Source organism: Sturnira hondurensis, unplaced genomic scaffold (genome assembly GCF_014824575.4).
Source record: "Sturnira hondurensis isolate 20B ecotype Veracruz unplaced genomic scaffold, ASM1482457v3 Scaffold0017394, whole genome shotgun sequence".
Taxonomy (NCBI): domain Eukaryota; kingdom Metazoa; phylum Chordata; class Mammalia; order Chiroptera; family Phyllostomidae; genus Sturnira; species Sturnira hondurensis.
In genome coordinates, this window is record NW_028090025.1 from 6,714,034 (window position 1) to 6,738,773 (window position 24,740).

The 24,740-nt window shown below is 38.9% G+C and overlaps 1 protein-coding gene across 1 annotated transcript in view; it reads left to right on the forward strand.

Moving 5' to 3' along the window:
- Positions 1–228: 228 nt before the first annotated feature.
- SMG1 (SMG1 nonsense mediated mRNA decay associated PI3K related kinase) overlaps positions 229–24,740 on the forward strand; it is a 104,589-nt gene continuing 80,077 nt past the window's right edge. The window contains exon 1 of the mRNA XM_037067723.1: positions 229–627. Coding sequence (XP_036923618.1) covers positions 542–627 — 86 coding nt within the window. The 5' untranslated portion in view covers positions 229–541. The remainder of the gene's footprint in view (positions 628–24,740) is intronic.

Consider the following 24,740-nt stretch of genomic DNA (forward strand, 5'->3'; position numbering starts at 1 on the left):
CTTTCGCGCGTTCTGCGGGGAATGCTGGCGAGCCCTGGGCAGGGAAGGGCTGTTCGCTCGCCACGCCCTCGGGTCCCGCCCCCTAGCCCCGCCCCGCTCCGCCCCTGTGTCCTAGCCGGTCGGGCGCCGGCTTCGCTTCTCGCTCCCAGCATGCCGTGCGGCAGCGGCGGCGCGGCGGGCGGAGTCGAGAGGCGGGGAAGCTGTAGCTGTACGAGCGTAAGGAGGTTCTGCCACCGCTTCCTCCTCGCTGTCCTCCTTCTGGGCCCCGGCGTCGTGGGTCGCGCACGGGCCTGGAAGAGACATCGATTCTCCTTCTTCCACCTCCCTTTCGCCGCGCCGCTCCCGCATTCTCGTCCTGCGCTGCGGGCTCAGGCGGAACCCGGAACGGCCGTCTGCCTCCCCCGCCCTCCGCCGCCTCCTCTTCCTTCTCGGTTTCCTCTTCATCCCCGGGCCGGAGTGGAGTCTGGGCGGCGATCGGTTCGGGCGGTGACTCGCGCTTCTTCGGGCGGCGGCGCTTGGCCATGTCGTGTCGGGGAAGGTAATGAGCCGCAGAGCCCCGGGGTCTCGGCTGAACAGCGGCGGCGGCGGCACCAAGTACCCGCGGAGCTGGAATGACTGGCAACCCAGGTGGGTGAGCCGGAGCCCAGTCCGCTGCCCCGAATCCCTCGGCCCCGCCTCAGGCGGGCCCAGGCCTAAGGCCGCTTGGCTGGAAGGCGCGGCCTAGGCCCTTTACCCCCCCGGGAACCGGGCGCGGCTTCCTGGGTCTCCTCCCGCCCCGGCTCGGGGAGGGCGGCCACTGGGAGGCTAGGCCTAGACGTTTCCTCTACACCGGGGGCTGGAACCGAGACCCTGAGCGCCCGGCGGAGACACTGGCCTAGGAGTTGGATCTAGGGTGGTGAAGAAAAGGGCCTGATGATGGGGACACTTTCTAGTTATCATCTTCCCCCTTGTTTGGGATAAGAGTTGGGGGACCCTGATAGTCTAGGACCCTCTCTGTTACCCTTTCACTTCCTTGGTCTCTCGCCCTCTCAGCTCCCATGTGAAAGACTTTAACTGTGATCCTCTTCTCTGACCTCTTCCCCACGTGTTAATACTTAAAAAAAACACACAAAACACCCAACTCATTTGACTTTAGGCAGGATAGTTGTGGGGCACGAGATTGGATTGGGAGTGCGGTAATGGGCTGACCCACTGTGGTCCTAGGAAATGAAGTTTTCACAAGTGCAGGGGCAGTTACCCTGGTGGAGAGCAGTTCATACCTGGCCATTCACTTTAGAGTAGTACAGAATTTCCTCTAGTATGAAGGATTTGCTTTCAGATCGGTTTGGGGCCTAGTTGATATGGATATAATAAGTAGGAGCATCAACTTAAAAAAATGTGATGGTGTCTTTCTGATTAATCATGGGGCAGTTGTGCATAATTCAGTACTTATTTATTTTTACCTCTCTTATTAAGTGCTTGTAATATTCAGAGATTATTTAAAATTTAGCGTGGTGCCTAGAACTCCCTAAATGTATATATTTTAGGATTACTTGATTCATGGAGCATTCTTACTTTGAAGCATATTTGCATTATGATTGTCCAGGAACTGACCAAATAAATAACATGTAAGACACACAGGTAGTTGGGATAACTTTTTCTTCCTGATGTTATTTCCAGCAGTGTTTGGAAAGAAATAATTTGGTAAAATGTTAGTGCTTAACATTTTAAGACTTGATAAAAAAATCAAACTCTCTTAGCTAATTGGTGGTATGCATCGTGTTCAATTTAATGCCTTGCCAAATCCAGTGTCTGTTGAGAACTGATGTATGTAACTAGATGACTTTAAAGTTGATGTCTAAATCTAGAATGAAGATGTTATCTAGTTTTTAAAAAATTGTTTGAAAATGTATAGTCAGGTAGGGTTTGTGAGTGCTTTAAATAAAATTAGTTGACCAGCTCAAATTTTTACCTGTAATTCACATTCTTCATTGTTTTGTACTTTGGTTGAAATGTGTAATTTTTTGCACCTAAGGAATTAGGTGATAAATGGATGTGAATCTGAGATTTGAGAGCTCTTCTTTGACAATGGGTTTTTCATTATTTTTCAATATTGTGGTCAGCATATATAAAATAATTTAATATCCTTTTAGAGTACTATATAAAGTGCCCTTCTCAAAGATCCTAGAGCTTTTGGAAAAGAATAAATTGTAGCTTGTAATTCTAATGGAGTAGTTGGGGTCACCTGCTGGGATCGCCTGACTTTTATTTGGCAGCTATGAAGCAAAATAGTTATGGATATGTATGTGCATTATTAATATTATCCATGTTTCCCTTTTAAAAATATTTTTTATTGATTTCAGAGAGAGAGAGGAAAGGAGAATCATTGATTTGTTGTTCCACTTTATTCATTTATTGGTTGACGTATGCGCACGCGCGCGCATATGCTTACTGGGAATCGAACCAGCAACCATGGTGTATTATGATCTACTTCAACCAACTGAGCTCCTGGGGCCCCTTGTTAATTCTTATGTTTTTCTTTTTGTTGTTGTTTGTTTGTTTTAGGATCTTATTATTTTTAAAGATTGGGGAAGGGAGGGAGAAAAAGGGAGAGCAATATCAATGTCGAGTGAAAGAAACATCACTTGGTTGTTTGACCCACACTCCCCGTTGGGGCGAAACCCAGTCATGTGCCCTGACTGACTGGGAATTGAACCATTGACCTTTTGGTGTGCAGGATAGGGCCCAACCTTCTGAGTTACACTCGTCAGGGTCCCATAGTCTCTTTTTAAAAGTGCTTTATTTCTTGACTGTGGGGTGGGGTGGGGTGAGCCAGAGTTGGGGGGAATGTAGCTTTCTTTGAAGCTATGCTCTGTCTCAGAACTTAGGCCCAGGTAGACAGATACTCTGAGATATACTTGGTTGCATGGAGTAACACTTGGTTAGGATGTTGAAGTACTTGACTTTTTTTTTTTTGTAGAAGAGGTAGCAGAGAAGTATAGACAGTACCCCATAACTTTACTTGCATGATCACCTCAGTTGTTTTGTTTTGATTAAAAAACCTCAGTTGTTAGCCAGATCATAGACTTTTTAAGTTAAAATTTGAGGTTGTTCTGTTCCCACTTCACTTCAGGAAAGGTGACAGTCTCCAGTTGACTGACAGAGTGGAGCTTGATCTTCCCCCTTGTTTAAATGTGTTTTATTTTTTTAAACATCGTCAAATGCAGGCAGATTCCTGTGGTTCATCTGAACCATTTTGGTTTTTTAAAAAGATTTTTTGCCTTTCTGTACCATTCCTCTTTTTGCTTTCTTTGGTTCTATTTCCTAAATATAGGCATTTGAAAAAAGTAAAATTTAAAAAAGTGTTATTTGTTGGTTTCTTTTAGTCAGTCTGGAAACCTACTGTTGAATCAGTCATGGCCACACATGATGCTTCACACATATTGACCGGAAGTGTTCCAGGTGGCTAAATATACTAGTGTCTTGTGGGATCAGAGCAAGCCCACATTCCCTAGAAGCATACCTTAGCAGAAAGCATTTATCTAATACTGGACTTAGTCTAATAGTCTATAGTCTTCCTTTCTGTTACTGTACTCTCAAAATTTAAGAGTGATTATGCAGGTTGTTTTTTTAAAAATCATTGCTACTAGCCAAAGTATTTCCTTCTTTTCACTTTATTTTGGGAAGTAATCAGTTGTACCAATCAAGATAGAGATCAGAATGATTTGTTTTAAAATTAAATGTGTAATTAGTTATTGTGCACTTTAGTGTTCAAAATGACATGATGAATTTGACATTGAAATCAAATAAAGATTAGTTCAACAAGAGGAAGCATTCAGGTCAACAGAAAATAAATAGATTTTACTTATACACTTAGGAGTCTTAGGACTTTATTCGTTTAACAGATATATACTAGGTATCTTACAGTACCCAGTATAGGATCTTTCTACAATTCTGAAAGGATGAAAATGTGTGTTGAAACCAGCTTCTACTTTTATGGTAAAATCTACACAGATTAAAGGTCTCAAAAGTACAGATACCTTTATTCTCTACTGGCATAGACCAAAGGACAAGGGCGAGTGCTATGAGATCATGTAGAAAAGCCAGAAACTAATGTCTGACATTGTGAGAAACTGGATTTTTGAAGTCAGGGCCTTTTATGTCTGTTGAGCCTTTTATGAGTCTACTGTGTAATGTTCATAGATACATAATACAGTAAACTGCATAGGAATTACATATTTTATAACTGTAAGTAGAGCTTTAAATAGAATTTAATGATTGCCAGTTTTGTATCACAGATTTCCAAGCACACTAAGGTTCTTCAGATAGAATGTGTATGGGTGTTTAATTTGGGGGAGAAAGTTTATATTTTCTATTATAAAATAGATGTGTTATTTGTGGAACAATTGGCAATTGTATCTTTAAATTGAACCTTTTTCCCCCTTCTGTTTTGGTTCCTTTTTAGATTGGGAGTATAACTGAAGTTTGGTTGTGTGTGTGTGTGTGTGTGTGTGTTTTGGTAATAGATTATGAAATACTCTAATTCATTGAAAATATTCCAGTTCAGGAAATACTGATGCTTTAGGGATTTTTATGACTAATAGAGAAGGTTATAGTTAGTTTGGCAGATAAGAAAGGACTTTGTAAAAGTTAAAGCATTATATGGATATTAATTGTGATGTAATTCTCGGTAGTTTAAAACCTGGAAAGTCAGCCCTGGCTGGTGTGGCTCAGTGGATTGAGTGCTGACGAGGTAACCAAAGGGTTGCTGGTTTGATTCCTAGTTAGGGCACATGCCTGGGTTTCAGGCCATGTCCCCAGTAGGGGGTGTGCAAGAGGCAAGCCCACATTGATGTTTCTCTCCCTCTCTTTCTCCCTTCCTTCTCCTCTTTCTAAAAATAAATACAATCTTTTAAAAAATCCTTGGAAAGTCAGGAGGAATAACTGTGGTTGAGTTGGGGGGATCAGTAAGCCATGAAATTGAGTTCTATTTTGACAGTGAATGGTGTGTGTATGGGGAGTGGTGAATCTTTAAAACAACAAAACAAAACAAAAAACCCAGAAGAAGGTAGGGGGATGACAAAATTTAAGTTGTTCATATTTCTAGTTCGTTCAGAAGGAAGGGGTGCGTCTGAGGAGTGAACAAATAAGAGCTAAGGCTCCAGAGTTGGATTGGAGCTGGATGGTAGACCTTGAATCATAGTTTAAATGTATGTATTTGGAATGACTTTAGGGACCCATTGACATTTTACCAGCAGGAAAGTGGCATAATTTAGGAAGATTAAAATTAGTTGGTGTGTGTGTGTGTGAGAGAGAGAGAGCGAGGGAGAGCACGAGCGAGTGATACCACAGTAGGAGGCAATTGGCAAATAGTCTAAACAAGAGACTGCTAAGACCTGAATATTCTGTTCATAATTCATGATTTTAATTCAGACAAAAGTATTCAGCCCAATATATGGGAATTTTCATAAGCAGAAGTTGGTCATTAGTTCTCTGGTTTTGATTTTGAGTATGATCACTAAAGTACTTTTCTGCTCACACTTTAGTTCAGGTTAGGACACTTGGAATTATATGGACTACTCATACACATACAGTGGAGTGGGGTCCATGGTGTCTTTTGGGAACATTGAATTCTCAGAACTTTTTAATTTAGGATTTCCTTCCTTCGCTGCCTGGTGTATAGTAGCACTTGCTCCCATGCTTATCTTTCCCTATTCTAATCACCTAAAATAAATCCTTAGGGCTCATTTTAGAGGACTTCGTTCGATTCACACAAGCTGTTATTTGTTTGGTTTCTCCTCATATTGCTGTTATTTTGGTTACTTGTCTTTGGCTGTCTTAACGTTTTCTCTGAACCCATTTTATTTTGAGAACTACAAAATAAAACACCCCCACCCCTAGTATAAAGTGCTAATATTAAAATGTAGAGTGTTAACTGAAATTCCTATAGTTTTTTTATGTAGAGATGTTTGTGTTTGTAAAATAGATCTACTCCATCTTGCATTATCAGTTTTCTTCTTAGTTGAATTCTTTTTTGAATTCCATTGTGTTACTTTTTTGGCATAAAATTTACACATGTTTAGTTCTTAAATTCAGCATAACCATGACTCTAATTAAGGTACAGATACACAATGACTTTTTAGTTTGGTTACACTTCCATCCCCCGCACAGCTCCCAAAAAACCATCAGTGGAGCACACAGGTAGATTTTGCCTTAATTTGTTTTTTTGTAGAAAGAAAATCTTTGAATATTATCTATAATTTATTACCAACTTAATGGTTTCTGAGGATTGATAACCTCATCATCTTCAACATATTTCTTTTATTCCTCTTTTTCTATAAACATACTTAATTGGGTTATTTGAAGAGCCCTGTGAAATCAGTTTCAAATGATGGATCCTCTGTTAACCTTTGTAGGCATTCATGTCCTGGAACACAGAAGTGCTCCTCTGCTTGGCTAAGTTTGTTTCTATGAGCTACAAGTTCATGTATTAGTATCTTTCTCCACTCTCTTCTGCCCCCTTTTGCTTAGCTATTGTTTTTCATACACTCAGCAATATAACCCTTGTGCTTTTCTTAAGACTCCTACCATGCTACCTCTGCCCTCAGTTATCTCCATCCTTTCCGAATCTTGCAGCAGATCTACAATAAAAGCTAACTGTGCTTATCCCTTCAATGATTGATTGATCTCTTGTTCCCCAATTAGTGTAAGTCCCTAAAGCCTGAGACAGAGCCATATTCTCCCCTGCTTCTTTGTTTTTTTCTTGCCCCAAAGCACCACTCAAGCTCCTTTCTGTCTTAGGGAGTTTCCATGTCCTGTTCTTGCCGCATGCTATTGCACAGCTTGCTTATCTTGGAGTATTTGACCTGGGGTACTCGCATGCTGTCTCAACCTAAATGTTACTCCTTAGGGAGAAGAAGCAGCGTTCTCTTAACACTTCACTGTGGGTTTTTAAAAAAACATTTTTATTGTATTGATTTTAGAGAGAGTAAGGGAGGGGGAGGGGAGGAGGGAGACAGACATCGATTTGTTGTTCCACTTATTTATGTATTCATTGGTTGCTTCTTCTATGTGCCCTGACTGAAGACAGAGCCTGCAACCTTGGCATATTGGTACAATGCTCTAACCAACTGAGCTACCTGGCCAGGGCTGGGTTTTCTTCCATAGCACTTACCACCACCTGAAATTTTCATTTATCTTCCCCAGTAAAACATAACCTTCTTATGTGCCCCCACTCCCTACTCTAGTGCGTCAAATAATGTACATTCTATTGTGTGTATTTCTATTTTCCTTAAGTCGATACATGAAAATGGAATTCTGCAAGTTTGTTTCTGCATTTAGAGTTAACTTCAAAGTTTACCAGACTTTTACTGTAGGAGGCATTTTGAGAGGAACTGTTCATTGGACAGCAGCCTGGTTAGCCTGAGACAGCAACTTAAATAAGCTGATTGAATAGGTTCAAAGGGACAGTGTTCTGGTGGACTGAGGTGGCCAGATCTTTTATAGGAGAGAGAATATGGTCATTGAAGAGTCGGAAGTTTTGTCCGTTTGAAAAAGTGCCTTGCTGTCATATTTACAATTCTTTTATACATTATCTTATTCTATATCTATTGCATCTACTTGTACATTCTTTAAATAATCTAAAATCACTTAAAAGTTAAGTACAGGGTTGAACTTTCTGGCATTCCATCAGGTGACCGGAGGAAACAAACTTCTTGCCAGTTGTATGCGTGCTGATTAGGCAGTGACAGAAATCCAAAATTGTCAGATTCAACAGATTTCTAGACAGTGAATTACTTACCAAGTTAATCTTTATGTCCTTCCAAAAAAAGAAAATTGTATTCCTGTTACAAATGATTGCTTTGTAGGTTAATGTTACTTATATTGTTATTCACAGTATGTCTAGGACCTCATATTTATTACTTAAAAACCATTTACAGACGTTCTGTATTAATTATTTAAAAAAACTTTTCTTCAGAGGGGTTTCTGGTATCCGAATTGTAGGTGTGGTTTTTTGGCATGGAACTTACTAAATTATGCTATTTCTTTAATTATAAAAAAGAGGCACTACTTTTTTTCTTTTATCTTATTTTTTATCATAATAAAGAATTTCAGCAGCATTCTTATAGGCCCGGTAGGTCAGCAAGAAAATTATTAATGGCTCTGCAGTGGCCTGAGGTAATTGTATACTCATATATACCGAGGCCTGTCCAGAAAGTATCCAGCTGCATACAGTGAAAAATTAGAGACATTTATTAAAGAAGATGCAAGAAACATTGTACATAGGACAGTGATGCCTCAGTCCCCTTCAACGTGTAGTTACTTTGGGACCTCAGAGTTCTCTCGTCGTCTCTCTCACTGTTCAAAACACTGTGCCAAATCCTTTGTTGGAATCACCATTAGTTGCCCCATTGTATTTTCCTGCCTGTCATTGATGGTCTGAAATCTCTTCCATTTGAAAGGTGATTTTAGTTTTGGGAAAAGCCAGTCAATTCAGGGCACCGAATCTGGGCTGTAGGGGGGCTGAGCCACCAGGGTGATTTGATATTTTGTCAAAAACTCTGCATGAGATGTGATGCACAAGAGAGCATGTTGTGATGAAGCTGCCAATCACCAGTTGCCCATACCTGCTGTCATTTTCATCATATTGCATCTCTGAACTGATGAGGAACATTGCAGTAGTATTCCATTTTAGTTGGTTGGCCTGGACAACACCTTCCCAGTCAAAAAACACAGTTAACATGGTTTTGATCTGTGGCTTTGCTGCACCTTCTTTGAATGTGGAGAACCAGATGACTTCCATTGGGACAACGGGCCTTCGTTTCTGGGTCATAGCTGTAGTCTGGTTATGACCTTCTTGAGGAAATCTGGTTCATTGGTCGTGGTTTGAATCAAGTCATTAGCAACTGCAGCATGATGTTGCTTCTGCTCTGGTAGGAGAAGCCATGGAATGAATTTTGCCACTACACATTTCAGGCCAAAAGTTTATGTCAAAATCCTGGACTCAGTTCTTCTTGGAATCCCCAGATCAGCTTCTAGTTCTCACACTGTCAGTCGCTGGTCTTTGTTGATTGCCACGCATACACATTCAAACATTCTCAGGTGTTGTGCTTGTTGCAGCACTTGCGGAAAGTGGATCACTTACTCTCTACCATCTTTGAAGTGTTTGTGCCACACTTTTATTTGGGCTTCACTTACTGCATTGTCCCCAGAAGCCTTCCAATTCATCTAAATAGTTTCTGCGAAGGAATGTTTAGGTTTAACAAATTTTTCTTCTTTTTTCCTATTTTTTAAAAAGTATATTTTATTAATTATGCTATTACCATTGTTCCCATTTTTTCTTCCCTTTATATGCCTTTGCCCAGTACCCCCATTCCCTCTAGCATTCCCTCTTAGTTCATATCCATGGTTCATACATATAAGTTCTTTGGCTTCTCCTTTTCCTATCTTCTTCTTAACCTCTTCATTTCTGTTTTGTACCTACCAATTATGGCTTCTTATTTCCTGTACCTTTCCCTCAGTCTCTCCCTTCATTCTCCCCACTGATAACCCTCAAAGTGATCTCCATTTCTGTGATTCTGTTCCTGTTCTAGTTTGCTTAGTTTTTGTTTTTATTTTTTAGGTTCAGTTGTTGATAGTTGTGAGTTTTTTTGTCATTTTATTGTCTATAATTTTGACCTTTTTTCTTAGATGTGTCTCTTTAACACTTCAGATAATAAGGGCTTGGTGATGATGTGAACTCCTTACCTTATCTGGGAGGCACTTTATCTGCCCTTCTATTCTAAATGATAGCTTTGCTAGGTAGAGCAATCTAGGTTGTAGGTCCTTGCATTTCATGCATTTGAATACTTCTTTCCAGCCCCTTCTTGCCTGCAAGGATTCTTTTGAGATATCAGCCATTAGTCTTATGGAAACTCCTTTGTAGGTAACCGTCTCCTTTTCTCTTGCTGCTTTTAAGATTCTCCCTTATCTTTAATCTTGTGTAATTTAAATGTCATATGTCTTGGTATATGTCTTATTGGATCCAACTTCTTGGGACTCTTTGAGCATCCTGGACTTGCATATATCGTTTCTTTGCCAGATTGGGGAACTTTTCCCTCATTATTTTTTCAAATAAGTTTTCAGTTTCTTGTTCTTTCTCTACTCCTGGCATCCTTGTGATTCTGGTGTTGGAATGTTTAAAGTTGTCCCTGAGGTACCTAAGCTTCCCCTCATCTTTTTGAATTCTTGTTTCTTCATTCTGTTCCGGTTGAATGTTTTACTTCTTCCTTCTGTTCCAAACCATTGATTTGAGTCCTGGTTTGCTTCCCTTCGCTGTTGGTTCCCTGTATAGTTTCTTTATTTTTTTCATAGCCTTCACTTCCTCCTTTTTTTTTTTTTTTTGGCCTTACTCAATCATTTCTGTGAGCATCCTGATTACCAGTGCTTTGAACTCTGCATCCGGTAGGTTGTCTATCTTCTCGTTGTGTAGTCCTTTCTCTGGAGTTTTGATCTGTTCTTTCATTTGAGTCATACTTCTTTGTCTTTGTACGCCTGTTACATTGTAAGGGGCAGATCCTTGGGTATTTGCCAGGGCAGGGCAACCCACTTCCCTGTGTTGTGGCATTGTGTGGGGGATAGGTGTCAGAGAGGGTACAATGCCACTTGCTTGGCTCTTGCCCTGCTTTCAGTTTCTTCACCTGCTTCCCACAAGTGAATCGTGCCCTTTTTGGTGCTGCCCTTGTTCTGATTCCCAGGTGGGTGGGCTTGTGTGTGTTCTGGGACCCTGTGGGTTCCTCCAATAGACTTTCCTGTGAGACTGGCAGTTTTTCCTGTGATCACATCCCCCACAGATTTTTACAGCTAGAGGTTTCAATGCTTTATTCCCCCCGCACTGGAACCCTGGGTCACATGGTCTATCTCACTTCCCAGTTGTTCCCAGTTTATCCAAACATGAATGTGGACTTCTTGGTCTGCTAGCCACCGCCTTGCTCTGCATGCTCTCCTCCCTGGCTGCCAGTCTCTGCTCCTCCTCTGATCAGTCTGGATGAATGCTTCTTTAACTCCTTGGTTGTTGGACTTATATACAGTTCTGTTCTGTAGAAGTTCTGATTGTGTTTGTTTTTAAATTGGTTGTTATCCTTCTTTTGGTTGTGCAAGGAAGCGAAGCATACCAATCTATGCCTCCATTTGGCTGAACTTAATGCAGAAGTTGATGCAGATTCATTGCTCCATTTGCCCAGTTGTTTTGAATGCAACGGCCACACAGTACACATGATCTGTTAGCAGCATCTACCGTAGCCACTGACTGGTACAGTGGAGTCATCACTGTTCTCTCATGTGCATTCCAGCCCACTCTCTGGCTGCCAGGTTCCATCGATGTCGTGCAAATGGTTCTTGTTATATTAATGGTGGGCTTTTTCTAGACAGATCTAGTTTGTCCACAGATTTTTAAAAAATGTTAAACTAAATATTTATAAGATCTTTGTTTTTGGGTGGCATCCAGTATACAGTGGGGGACCCAAGGAAAACGAGAATTATCTTTTGGAGAGTGGGCCTCTTGTAGTACAGGCCTTCTCTGCTAGATGAGTGTTCTCGGAACCCAGCTGTATCAATGTGCCAGCTGGCATTTTTATATAAGAGGCTGCATTTGGCTTCAGGGAATTTTTTTTTTTCAAGATTCCTTCAACACCTTTGTCCAGTTCATGATGGGTGATTTATGAGTGCGTCTGCCCACACAGTGGTATGTGTTCAGTTTTTGACCAAAAGGCATGACCCCTATGCCCCACCATCCCCGTTCACCTGATCTTGTCCCGAACAACTTTTGTTTCCCTGATGAAAAAAGTCCTCAAAGGGAAACATTTTGCTGATGTGGAAGAGGTAGAAAACCAAAAAGAAAAAACGGCAGAAGTGCCAAAAGTCATCAAAATAGACAAGTTCAAAAACTTACGAGCAGTGGAAAAGTCTCAATAGGTGCATTGCATCAAATGGAGCATATTTTGAAGGTGACTGAAGTTTAAACATTAAGAATAAATACACATTTTTTTCTAAAATAAATTCAGGTTTTTTTTTTGGTCCCCTCTCATATTAATACCTTTTCTTGTTGATTAGGGGAAAGGCTACACTAATAACTATGCCTTGGGCTTTAAGTGACATAGATTGCTTTTTCCTCCATATTTGACAGCATTGGCAACATTTCTTTTTTTTTACTGAAGTTCTTTGAATATAAACATTATCTCATTTAAATTTATTAAAACTTGTCTTTATTCTCTTCTCTTTAACATTTTAATCTGATTTTAAAAGAGGCGTGTTGTGTGTTTGAAATTTTTAACTTTCATCTTGAAATATTTAGTTCTTTGAAACAATCCATTACTCCTATTCAGTTTCTTGAGGGTCTCCTTGGTTTATATTCCTGATATGAACCCTTTCTTGTCTGAAAGGTAGCACTTTATTTCCAGATTCTTTGTTTTGGGTCTAACCCTGGAAATCCAGATCCACTGCCTTAATGACAGATTCTGTGTTGGTGTGGGGGCTAAAATAAAAAAAACCTTTTTCTCCCACAGTCTAAATTCTTCTAGCTGGACTAATAGTCACTGTAACAGAGACAGATTAACAGGAGAAAAATCAAATTTTAATATGTGCACAAGGGGAATTCACTTAAGTATGAAAATTCTAAAGACAGGCAAAATTGGGTATATATGTCTTTTTGGACAAAGGAGAAAGAGTGAGTAGTGATGGGATTTTAAAGGAACTAGGCAATTTACAGGAAGTTGAGGAAGACTGAAAATGCTTCAGGTAAATTCTTGTTTCCGTGGACTACAAGGGGTGATCTAGCTAACCAGGCTCCTGCTTGAAACCTTCCTATCTACCATACTTGATTTAAATTAAGCCAAGGTGAGTAAGCTGAGATTTGTATCCTGTANATGTGCACAAGGGGAATTCACTTAAGTATGAAAATTCTAAAGACAGGCAAAATTGGGTATATATGTCTTTTTGGACAAAGGAGAAAGAGTGAGTAGTGATGGGATTTTAAAGGAACTAGGCAATTTACAGGAAGTTGAGGAAGACTGAAAATGCTTCAGGTAAATTCTTGTTTCCGTGGACCACAAGGGGTGATCTAGCTAACCAGGCTCCTGCTTGAAACCTTCCTATCTACCATACTTGATTTAAATTAAGTCAAGGTGAGTAAGCTGAGATTTGTATCCTGTAGCAGGTCTTACGCCTGAATCTTCTGGGCAGGAAAGTGGGAGAGTCTTTTGTTTCTTAATAACCACCTTAAAATCAGCATCTCAAAGGGCAGAACTTTGGTCCCCTTCAGTGACCTCTGAGACTTGCCCGAATTTAGACAGAAAATCCTATTAATTTGAGGAAAGACATCAAACTTTCCGTTGCCTTTGTAGAATTGGACTGTTTCCCAATTAGATTAAAAAGATCCAAAGAGGATCCCTATCACATAGTATGGCACCGTTGAATTAATATATATTTAATTAGAAAGAAAACACATCCTGGATTTTCTTTCCTAAAACTGTGGTTGTTTTTCTTGCTCGACTTACATTCTTTGGATAAACCTGAAGAAAAATAAAAGTGTAGTAGGCCCAGCAGCAGGACGGAAAAACTTGAGATTTAGTGTTTATTTTTTAGTTGGGTTTAAAGGAATATAAAGACAGTTTGTATTGTTTTTGAATGACTTGAGTTAGTATTCTGTTAAAAGTGATTAATTCTGTCATTATTTGAAATACTGATAGCATTTTAATAAGTGGAATCTTGTCCCCTTTTGGAAAATATTTTGAAATTAAAGATTAATTTAGGTTGTGTGTGAGGAATTACTGATTGACTATAAAACAAAGTTTTATAAAAACAAAAAAAAGCCTTTTATTTAAAGTTGCCTATCTTGTATAGTTACTATAATGCTAATATTGTCAGAGTTTTTATTGTAATGTTATTGAGGTTGTAAAAATTATACCAATAGTGCTCTTCTCCCCTTAGTTCATTTAAAAGTTTTCTTTATTTCTTAGTATAATTGCATTGGAGAAGATAGAAATAGAACCCCACAGTGTTTTAGATTCTTCTCTAAGGTGTATTTATTTTTAAGAATGTGTGCATTTTTAGTATTGGTCGTTTACAAATATTTATCTTAGGAAAGGCTGGTGTCATCAAAATAGCAGTGGACTAAGAATGGGAAGACAAAGGGCTTTTGTATTGGCATTACCAGCTGTCCCCTAAGCAGGTCATTCTTGCCTTCCTAAGATGTAGGGTTAGAGTTGGTTAAAGATAAAGTTGAGAAAGTTACTTTCAAAAGTGTTAAAGGGCAACGCAAATGCTAATGTTGCCATGCCTGACCAAATGTGGAATTTCATCTCTCTTTCTCAAAAAGTTTTAGAATTTATTATAATTTACATACACTTGAGTTCAAATTTCATTTGTCTCTTCTAGAGTGAGTGTGTGTGCGTAATAACTTCTAAAAATTTTATAATGTCTATTTATATCGAATCTTAGAGTGTACAAGAGTGATGTGAATGGAAGCTCATAATTTTTAAATTTCTGTTAAGTATGACATATGACATTTGTGTTATATGCATACTTGAAAAATATTTGGTGGAGATGCAGTTAATTGCCCTCTAGTATAGTAGTGGTTTTCTTTCTACATTTTCTGCTCCATTAGACATAAACCTGTTTCAAGTTGGCGTATGAAGAATTTGACTGTAGATCTGCATCATTTTTTATTTTTTCTTTATTTTTTTCTTCACATTTTTAAAACTTGATACCAGTTGAAATCCTGATCCAGCAAAAATATCTTTGTGACTGCATATATTGGAGGGCAGGAACAAATAAAATTAAATAGCGAAAAGGGGTAGGTTGAAAGATAGCTTGTAACTTTCTTAATTTTTATTATTTCTTTGAAATTTAAGAACTAATCCTTATAAAAACATTACTTACATGCTTCTTTGCTTTGTCCCAGCCCCAGGCTGGGGATGTGTATGTATGTTTGTGTTTTAAAGGCAGTAGGGAAATGGATCCATGGAATCATGGAAAAGATAATTCTCTGCCAGTCTCCTTTAAGCAAAGATAGGAATTAGTGAAATTTCATACCATTATACCAGTATATATACAGTATTAAGCTATCATGAGATTTTGGTACTATTTTAAATTATGGCATTATAAATTTACTCAAAATGAGTAAATGATGTTTCCTAAGGAACTTGACATCTAGTTTTCTTTTGTTGCAAAAGGGAATTATAAAAGGTTGTTATTTTTAAACCATTTAAATCAATCTTATTAAACCATTTCCTATACAATATCATAAAAGAAAAGAGGGTTTATATAGACCTTGTGGGTTTAAAATGGCTTAAGTGATGATTTTGAACTGTTCCATAGCTTTCTCAGACTTAAGGCTACTTTAAGAACCTCAAAATGTTATTTCTGCCTACTGATGAGCCCAGTGGGAACATTGTTTCCTGGTTCTTGGTGCCTCTTGTATGTTTCAGTAACTATAAAAACTATCTTCATTTAATAAATTTCTATAGGTAGAATAGTATGATTATTCTGCAAAGTTTCTTTCCCAACTATTTGATATAGGAGATCATATCTTTTGAGATTTTTCTGTGAGGCCCTTTTATTTCTTTATATTTTAGTGGTAGGAAGTGGCTATTTCAGGATGGCTCCTAAAAGATATTCTAGTGCTTAGGTAGGAGGGTCCACCATACATACTTTACCTCTGAGTACAGATAGTATGTTTTATTACCAGTTTGTTGTTTTAGAGCCCGTTTCCTACCTCAGGGTACCTGAGGAGATAGGTCCTGTAGGAATGATTGACGATGTCGAAAGGAATCAGTGTCCATTTGAAAATCCACTTGCTCTCTTAGTATAAATACATTAGTAAAGTTAGAAGTAGAGCCCCAGGGCATTTCAGATTTCTTCCTAAGGTACATTTGTTTTTTAAGAAGGTTGGAGTGGAAGTCATGTGTATAATTTGAGAATTCCCTAAAGATATTTCTAGTAATGTCCTCATCTTTGTTGAGAATTACTGGTGTGGAATATGAAATTCAGTTAAATGTCTTCTTTATATTTGTCATCATTTAACACATGTTAGATGTTCAAGGATGCATGGTAGAATATTGATTGTTCTTTTGATGCCCCAAAGCCTTGACTGTGCCCAAGATTCGTAGGGTGTGCTATATACCATTGTGCCAATGTAGTGCCTAACTTGCTATTCATTTTCTTTAAAAGTACCTATATCTGAATTGCATACTTGTTTTTTCATAATGTGTTTATGAGTGATTTTTGGAACCATATTTTTTTGACCAATCTCACCTGTTAAAAAAAAAGTGGTGGTAATGTTATCTGTTACACAGTACACTTATTTTTAAAGGCGACCATAGTACTTTTTATTTTTAGAGATAAGATTTAAACTATGTAATTGTTAGAGAATCGCACATGCATGTCAGCCCCTTGAGGATATGCTTGAGTCTGTTAGCTGGAGGAAGTTTATCAGATTAACTCTACAGTCGTTATTTGCCTGTTTTCAGGACTTTATAAAGGTGGTTGTACACATTTCTTATATTAATAAAATACTCCACCTTTTCCTTGATTATGGAGTCCTGGTCTGATTTTAAGATTCTTTCTTTTAGGATTCCTGTAGTATGTAGTTCTTAGTGATTCTTGATCTCTTCTGTCCTTATGGTGCTATATGCTTGGCTTTTAACTGAAGAGCCTGGGGATGGGACATGTTTCTTTGTAGACTGTCTTTTTGTTCTTCCGCTAGGGAGGTCCTGGAGTAAGAGATTTCCTTTCAACTTTGGCCGTTTCCCAGGCTGAAATGGATGTTTCTAAAGTACTTCCAGGACTTGCTGACAAAAGAGGAAGAAGCGATGCAAATTGGACCTGAAGCAAGAGTTTCTTTTTAAAGTCTGTCAGCTAGCTTGGGTTAAAAATAAAGGCCAAGAGAAAGTCAAATTAACAATGCCTTAGATTCAGGAACCTTTAGGTGAATGATTCTTTAGTATAAACAAAATTGTTTTTGTTAAATACTGAATGTTGAATTCACATTTGTATTGGAGATTAAAAGAAGACAAGATTTTGTAACTACCAATATTCTTGATCCTAGTAAGATACTAATTTATGCCAGTTGAGGTACAGGCCCTTAGAATACTTAAATTAGCAGTGGCTTTCATGTCTCTGCTTCAGCCAGTGATTTTTCTGATTTTATCAGTCGTAGTACTTTGACTCTAAATTTTTTGTATTGTCTCAGTGGTTGGTTAGTAAGAACTAAGCCACAATTTTGAAAGCTTACTAAAATGGGTAAGCAGTAAAATACTAAGAACTTATAGTGTATTTCTTTTTTAAAAATTAAGTTCTGAAGGACTGATAGGTATTTCTTGGCTATTAATAGAGTAAAATTTCTCTTTTGCTGTAGATTTAGAACTTACTATTATTAGTATAGGTAAGAGTTATCTTTTACTGGTGTAAATTACTGGTTTGTTTCTTTCTGTATCTTGGCTAAGTTAATCTTTTTTTAAGTTGTCAATTCCAGCTCTCCTCATACTTGACTGATTAATTCAGACAGTGACCATTCTTGGTTTCATTGGAAAGCAGTGATTTTAAGCCAGTTCTATGTTACCTTTTTGTGTTTCCATTTAGAATGGCTAAATATGGTAGGTAATACAAGACAGGAAATACTGAATTATTGAAAGTAAATCAAGTCTTTTATAACTTTACTGTAAAGAAATACATTGTCTTTAAAGTGAGGTTTATGGAAGTATAATTTGCATGCTGTGTAGTTTGAGTTTTGACAAATGCATATATAGTATTGTAACCATGACCACCACAATCATGCCTATAGCACTGATTTTCAACTGGTGCCGCAAGAATTTTTAAAAGATGCAATACCTGACTGTTTAGTCAGGGACACTGATCTCCTACCCCTTAGAGTGTCAAATAAAAAAATGACAACAGCCAACACAACAATAGCCATCTGTTGTGAATGAATCAAAATTGTACCTTTTTTTGTTAGATTGGCAAAAAATGCATTTTTGGTGTTGCAGATTTTTAGTCATTAGTTTATGTGTGCCATGAGATGCAAAAGGTTGAAAATCACTGAGTTGTAGAGTACTTCCATCATCCCCCTAAATTTCCTTGTGCCTCTTTGTAGTCAACTTATACTCCTGGCCCTTGGTAAACACTAGTCTTTTACTCCCTGTAGTTTTATCTTTTCAAGAATATTGTAAGTAGGGGTGGAGGTTGAGGTGGAGGGATTAAGCAAAAAAAGAAGAAGAAAAAAAGTGAAGTTCTTTAAATTGTGGTAAAATGAATATAAAATGTATTACTCAGAATTTAGTGTTATTAAGTACATTTACAAATGTCGTGCTTCCATCATCACTATCTAGTTCCAGAACTTTTAATTATTCTAAATGGGGAGCCTGTACCCAGGAGGCAGCCACTCTGCATTCTCCCCTTTTCCCAGCCTTTGGCAACCACAAGCCTTCTTTCTGTATGGATTTGCCCGTTGTGCATATTGCATATACATGGGATCATACAATATAGCATTTTGTTTGTGGCCTCCCATTTAGCATAATCTTTTCGAGGTTTATCCATATTGTAGCAGGTATCAGTACTTCATTCCTTTTTATGGTTGAATAATATTGCATTGCATAGGTATACCACTTTTGTTCATCCATGCCATCCTTTGATGGGCATTTGGATTTCTGCCTTTTGGCTATTGTGAATAGTGTTGTGGTATCCTTTGCATACAAGTTTTTGTTTGACTACCAGTTTTCAGTTCTTTTAGGCATGTACCTAAGGAGTGGATTTGCTGGGTCATATGGTAATTCTGTGTTCAGCTTTTTGAGGAACTGCCAAACTTTATTGTAGAGTGCTTGTATCAGTTTACATTCCTACCAGTAATGTATAAGGGTTTCATTTTCTCCATATCCTTACGGCACTAGTTATTTTTCATTTTTAAAGAAAATTATGGCTATTAATTATGGTAGTGGGCATGGCTTGTCATTGTGGTTTTGATTTGCATTTCTCTACTCACTGATAAATCTCAGCAACTTCTCGTGTGCTTATTGGCCTTTTGTATATCTTTGGAGAAGTATTTCTGTTCAAGTCTCTTGCCCATTTTTTAGTTTGGATTGCTAGTCTTTTTTGTTGAATTGTAGGGGTTCTTTATATATTTCAGATATTATATTCTTTTTTAAAAAACAAGTTTTTTGCCCTGGCTGGTGCAGCTCAGTGAGTTGCGTGCCAGCCTGAGAACCAAAGGATTGCTGGTTCAATTCCCAGTCAGGACATATGTCTGGGTTGCTGGCCAGGTCCCCAATAGGGGGCATGTGAGAAGCCACCTTCTGGTGGCTTTTCTCTCCCTCTCTCCCTCCCCTTGGACTACAAATAAATAAATCTTAAAAAAAAACTTTTTATTGATTGATTTGAGGGTGGGGGAGAGAAAGGGACTTTTTTTTATTGTTTCACTTATTTATGCATTTGTTGGTTGCTTGTTATATGTGTCCTGACTGGAGATCGAACCCACAACTTTGGTGTTTCGGGATGATGCTCTAACCAACTGAGCTATCTGTCCAGGGTTTATACTAGATTCTTATGAGATACATGATTTGTAAATATTTTCTCTGAAAGATTTTATTTATTTATTTTTACAGATTAGGAAGGGAGGGAAAAAGAGAAGGAGAGGAACATTGATGTATGAGAGAAATTTTGATTGGTTGCCTGTTGCGCACACCCCAACTGGTACCAAGACCAGGCCTGCAACCCAGGCATGTGCCCTGACTGGGAATAGAACCAGCAACTTTTTGCTTTGCAGGATGAGGCTCAACCAACTTTGCCATGTTGGTCAGGGCAGAAAAGTTACTCATAAAATCATATGCATAGACCAAATTTTAGTTATGGAAGTCTTAACTTAGAAGACAAAATTTTTGCTTAATTTAAACAATGATAATAGCCATTTTCTAATCCATTGCTGCCCCCTCTGCCCAGCAACCATTTATTTGTTCTGTTCTTCCTGTAAAAGATGTGTGATATAAGTTGGTTACCCCTGACTTTGATACTAACATCTTAAACAAATTAAAAAAATTAAAGCTAGTATATAACTAGTCAAGTATAGACTAGTGTTGTACATGTTTTTTGAGTGATATAAGAGTTTGAAGGATGAGATGAATGATGGGCTTTTTTTCCTTCAAAATCACAGCTTTTAAAAATATATATATATTTACTCAGTGGATTGAGTGCGGGCCTGCGACTCAGACGATCGCGGTTCGATTCCCAGTCAGGGCACATGCCTGGGTTGCAGGCCAGTTCCCTGCAGGCCAACTCCCAGCAGGGGATGCGTGAAAGGCAACCATACATTGATGTTTCTCTCCCTCTCTCCTTCCCTTCCCCTCTAAAGATAAATAAATAAAATCTTAAAAAATATATATTTAAACAATTTTTCATTTATTTTTTTGGCGGGGGGAAGAAAGGGAGAGAAACATCAATGTATGGTTGCCTCTCACACGGCCCCAATTGAGGCCTGGCCCACAACCTTGGCATGTGCCTTGACTGGGAATCATATCAGTGACTGTTCAGTTCACAGGCCAGCACTTAATCCACTGAGCCACACCAGCCAGGGCAAATCACAGCATTTTATACTCTTTTTAAAAGATTTTACTTATTTATTTTTAGAGAGAAAGTAAGGGAAGGAGAAAGAGAGGGAGAGAGAAAAACATAAATATGTGGTTGCCTCTCACATGGCACCTCCCACTGGGGACCTGGCCAGCAACCTAGGCATGTGCCTGATGTAGAATTGAACCGGTGACCCCTTTTTGTTCACAGGCTGGCGCTCAGTCCACTCAGCCACACCAGCTAGGGCAGCAATTTGTATTCCTCACTGCAATTTGTACTGACAGTTCTTTTCTTTTTAGGTTGTAAATTCATAGAGGGTAGGAACCATCTTAGTTAACCTTTTGGAGTTAACTCCTAATTAATACCTTTTTTTAGTAAATGATCAAGAAAATATTGCTGATTTTAATAAAACATTTTGGAGAAGAAATATGGGTTGCAGGTGAATCTTGAAGAAAAGTATTCTTCAAGAATACTTTTGGAATGCAGGGGACTGCATTCCAGGGTCAAGAGAAAGGCCTCAGTTGTGAAAATAGGCAATCATTTAGTCAACAAGGAATTCATATGCCATCTAGGCAACAGAGATACAGTGATAAGCAAAACTGACAGGCCCCTGCCCTTTTGGTATTTATAATCTCCTGGCTGAAGACAGTTTAAATAAACTTTTCAAATGGCCTAAGAGCTGAGGAATCTATTAGGTTCTCTAGTAGCACATGTATATGTGAAGGACTTCTAGCCATTTTCAGGGGCATCAGAAACTTTCCCAAAGATAGCTGAAGCTTGAAGGATAAAGAGAAATTGGCTAGGGTTGGCAAGGGTCAAGGACAGGCTGTTCCAGGCAGATGGGCTGAGCAAGGTGGTTCTTTCCATGGCATTGAAAGATTAGGATGGGGTATGGGGTGTAGGAGGGGTGGTTGGTTGACTTAGCTGAAAGGGAAGTGAGCTACATACGCAGGATAAGGGCAGTGGGAGGACATCATATTTGTGTTTTACAAGAATTATTTTTGTTGAAATGTGAAGAAGAGATGGGATAGAGATGAGGATTGGAGATGGGACACATGTCTGACTGATCAAATAGTGCCATTTATTAGAAAGTAGCTGATGATTGTACTGTTTATTAAAATGGGGATTCTGGGAGCAAAGGAGCCAGTTGTTTTTGAGGCATTAGAACGCTGAGATCTTTTTAAAAAACAGTTGGTATATAGCACAGGTCCGGACCTCAGAGTAGACCTCTATGATGGCGCCCTAGATTTAGGAGTCAGTGGAATAAAGGTAGGTGATAAATACTGCCATCAGCGCATGTTGAGGGAAGAGTACAAAGGAGGAGATGAGAGGGCCAACACTTTGAGAAGCTCCAAGATTAGTGGTTTGGTACAGGAGACTGAGCAAACCTTCAAAGGCTCCTGAGAAAATAGAACAAGAGGAGTGGGACGAAATGCGAAGTGTAACATCTCATAAGCTGAAGGAAGGGAAGAGTCCAGTTACTTTAAATTCTCAGGATCTGTGCACAGTGGGTTATTGTAAGAATTTTTAAAAGCGGTTTTCATTCAGCCCACCTCATCCCTTCCTCCACAAGGCTTCTCTGGTGCAGGCCATACTCCCATACTCAGCCACGCTGCGAAAGCTGCTGGGGATTGTAGTTGGTTTGGCCAGAAGTGATGCAGTAGGAGTTGGATCCGTGTGGATTGAAGAGCTGGTAGAGGTGAAGAAGTGGGAGTGGAGAGTAGAGATGACTCCGAGTTTGACTGCAGGGAGCAAAGGTAGATTGTTTGGTGGAAGGGCATGTGAGATTGATGGAGTTTTTATGGTTTAAAAAAAATACACATTTTTGTATTTTGAAAGGGAGAGACCTTAGAAATTTTTACATATTTAAGGAGAGGATTCAGTTTGGTGGGAAAGGTAGACTCCACAGGACAAAGAGTATTTGAAAAGAGATAAAAGTAGATGAAATTTCAATCAAGGCCTCTGGAATTGGGTGCAGATATGTTATGGTATCTTTTTTTTGTGTGACTACAGATAGTATGAGAAAGTTTAAGAGTGTGAGAGTGTTCAAGAGAGTGTAAGGTGGCAGTTAATTTCGGGATCCAAAGACACTGGGGAAGGTCTGCATAATATGCATGTATTGAATGGGAGGTGGAACATCGGAGGACCTGGGAAGTGGTGCTTACTGATGGATAATGTGTAATTGATAGCTGGGTTTATCCATGGTTGGATTTTGTCAGATTGGTGTGAGTAAAATATTGAGGGAGATTTCGAGGGTTGGCAAGAGTGTTACTGAAATAATAGAACATGAAATCTAATTAAGCTGGTTAAAGAAGGGGGAAAAAGTACTTGAACTGGGAAACAAGTAGAGTTGTTGGAATTTGAGTTACTAAAAAAGCTTTAGTGGTGGGGGGAGGGGAGTATAGGAGGTTAAATGGTAATGGAAAAAATACAATAAAAAAGAGGTGTACAGATATAAAGAAACTTTAGACTGGTGTTGAAAAAAATGTGACTAGATCATTGTCAAAAGCAAGTCACTGGGGCGTTGAGCAAGGTGAACTGAAAAGGGTGCATGGAATTTGAGAGACAGTAGGCCGTGAGTGGAAGTTTCTGCTTTGGCAGGAAAGTTTCAGGGGAATGCTGACGGTGGGACCCAGATTACAGTTAGTTGAAAAGTGAGTGAAGGCAGGGCAGATCAGGTTTCCTCAAGAAGTTCTCTATGACGTGTACACACACTTAGAATTAGGAGAAGGAGAATTAAGAGCTAAGACTTTTTTTTTAAGGAAAGACTTGAGAGTGCTTATATGTTGATGATGTGATGAGCAATAGGAAAGTGGGAGATTACCTCCGAAGTTGTGGGGGAGGGGGTCTGGGTCCACAGGGTTACCGTGGGTACAAGGTTTACTTGTTCCATTATGTGATGGAAAGGTTGTGTGTGCAGATGTGGGTGAATTTGTGGAAAGAAGTTGGTAGGCAGTGGTGGAGTGCTGAAGGACTCAAGTTTGAACTGAGTTTGAGTTTTTGCTCTGGTATGTTAAGATACCATAACATATCTGCACCCAATTCCAGAGGCCTTGATTGAAATTTCATCTACTTTTACCTCTTTTCAAATACTCTTTGTCCCTTTTACAAGCTATGCAACTTAAGGTCAGTTATGGAACCTTAGTTACCTCATCTTTAAGGTGGTCACCAGTAAGATTATGTGAGGGATCAGATGACATAATAAATGTATGTTAACTGCTTGGGTAAGTTGTGTACCATACTTGGTAGGAGCTCAAAATTATTAGCTCTAATTGAGGGTGCTATAGAAGGAATGAATGGCTTCTTCACCAGGGGTTTTCTCCTGAAGTGCAGGGATCTTAGTAAGGTCATCCACAGGTAGTGCTGGGGAAAGGAAGAAGGTACAGAAACTTTGAAAGCTGTTTGGGAAAGGTGACAGCCCTAACCAGGAAAACATGGGCAGCATCGAAGTCCTAGTTGTCAGAACTACGTGGGAGTGGTGTCTTCATCGTCCTTTTCAATGGCAATAATTGTGCACGTGAAGCAAAGGTTAGGATCTGACATTGTGTCCTCCTAGAGTTACTTGCTTTGTTATTCCTTTCTTGTTAATTAGAGTTTTGTCAGTAGAGGGTTTATGAGATTCCTTGGAAGAGAAATAAACTATAGCAGGTCTTAAAATAATACTGTTTTATTACAATGTTCATAAGATGTAATAGGATCTTATCTCCTATTTATATCAATTTGATAATACTGGTTTTGTCATATGTTGTTTCACTTAAAAGTTGCAGAACCTATTGATAATGTTAAGTGGTGACTTACTGTACTGAAAGTTAGTTCTTTATTATGTTTGCTAAAGATGTTATTAAAAAACACAATTTACAGTCTTTTAAATTGTGGGTTAGAGTTTGCTCGGTAATTTTTAAATGTAGATGCAGAATTAAAGGGGGTATGATTGATTCATAAGACCACCTTTACTTCTTACACCAGTTCCAACTTTGGAGGCCCCCAAGACTATTCTTAGGATAATTCACCAGAAGGACTTACAGAACTTGTTGAAAGCTGTTATACTCATGGTCACAGTTTATTACAGCTAAAGGATATTGATTAAAATCAGCCAAAGGTGAAGGTGCATAGGGCAGAGGCCAGGAAAGTTCCAGATGTGGAGCTTCCAGCTGTTCTTTCCCTGTGGAGTT